Below are 1560 nucleotides of genomic sequence, written 5' to 3' on the forward strand. Positions count from 1 at the left end.
TTTGCGAAGAAAAGGAGCTGAACACCTTTTGCAGAGAACACCTTTGTATATTTTTAATGCTTACTGGGTTATATCCTATCTTCTTTTGTCTCTCATTCTTTTGCATATTTTGGAGTTTGACAGCTGAACTCCGCCATTTAATTTGCATATGCAACCAAAGTCAGACGCGTGATTTTGAAGGTGTTTTTATTTAATGAATTGTGATGAATTGGTTAATATTAAAGTCGTAAAGCAAGTTATAACAAATCAAGTAAAGTGTAAAGTGAAGGGGAATACAAAAATATATTGGTAAAGTGGCTAATTTAAGCAGAATAGGAGTGATAAATGTACGCTAATTTCCGAATTTTACAAAAAAGGGCATGTTTCAAAGCCAATTTGTAAATAAATTAGTAACCAAAATTTACAAAAGTGAGTGTTAAAATGTTGCGTCGACCCTTGACTACAAGTGTGTGAATTTTTTTCTTGGATCGGGCCACCCATTTGGACGGAATAGCCCGAAATAGTTGTGAGCGGTACTAAACCCCACCCAATTAATGTACTATATGAACTTTTTTTTCAAATATTTCTTAAGTTTCTTTCATGAGTGCTGAAAAGCAACCATGCGTGTAAGAAATTGTGTGCTACCTAAAATTTCACCTCTGGAAACTTTATCTCCATAAAGGACTTCACCACAGTTTTTTTACTGGATATACTGAGCTGGCGATACTCAAAACAAGAAATATTAGAGCTGTAGCAAACCGTATGTATTCGTTACTGAGTATCGGGTACAACAGCTGACTCGAAGTACCGAATCGTTACTCACATAATAATCTCGTTACTCGCATGTTCCGTATATGCACCATTAGCGTATATGACAGTTTGCAAATGAACGTTTACTTTTCATCACATGCAAGGCGAATAATATGTATGAGGTATGTTCAACGAGTGCACTAAGAGGTAAGAAAACCCTTCATCGAACGCTTTTTCCTACACTGGGGTACTCTAGTGAACTCAACGAACAAATCAACGCTGGCGGCGGCCATCGTTTTTGGGCTAGGCGGCAAACCGAGAGTTTGGCATTCACTTTCCCGCTCGAGTTCAATTGGTGACATACGTCTGTGAAAAATTATATTTCTGCAAAGTTTTCTACGCAGCGGTAAATTCACTTATAAATTTGGAGACGACACCGTGTCGAAGATAAACTGTTTGACTACTATAATGGAATTTAAGATACAAATTCGCAATTTACGCCAATTCCTGCCAAAGGACCATGTGCAGGATTTCGCTAAAATAGATTCACAAAAAATCTTAAATACCATGAACTTAGTCTGTAGCCCAGGAACACTAAAGACTTTCGGTGCACTAAAAAAACTGCGTCTCAACCAAACGAACGAGGCCGATGGCGTTAGAAAGAAAAAACATGAATTGCAGCAGTTGCAGTTGCAGGCGCAGTGCCATATGTAAAGAAAATTTTGAAGATTAAATTGGTATTGAATTGTATACATATATATTTATATTTTTGTCGTAGATTACGCACACGTTTGGAGCGATTTAATCGGCAGCAAGAATATCAAAATAAAT

General features: G+C 37.1%; 1 protein-coding gene across 1 annotated transcript; it reads left to right on the top strand.

Moving 5' to 3' along the window:
* Window positions 1–934: 934 nt before the first annotated feature.
* LOC108371730 (uncharacterized) lies at window positions 935–1311 on the top strand (the record flags this gene model as incomplete). Its single annotated transcript, XM_017627334.1, has 2 exons — window positions 935–1097; window positions 1134–1311. Coding segments are annotated over 2 exons (341 nt in total), but the record flags the coding sequence as incomplete, so codon positions are not given.
* Between the last annotated feature and the right edge of the window lie 249 nt (window positions 1312–1560).

The sequence above is a fragment of the Rhagoletis zephyria genome, unplaced genomic scaffold (assembly GCF_001687245.7).
Source record: "Rhagoletis zephyria isolate East Lansing unplaced genomic scaffold, Rhagoletis_zephyria_1.1 Rzeph_scaffold_05185, whole genome shotgun sequence".
Lineage (NCBI taxonomy): Eukaryota > Metazoa > Arthropoda > Insecta > Diptera > Tephritidae > Rhagoletis > Rhagoletis zephyria.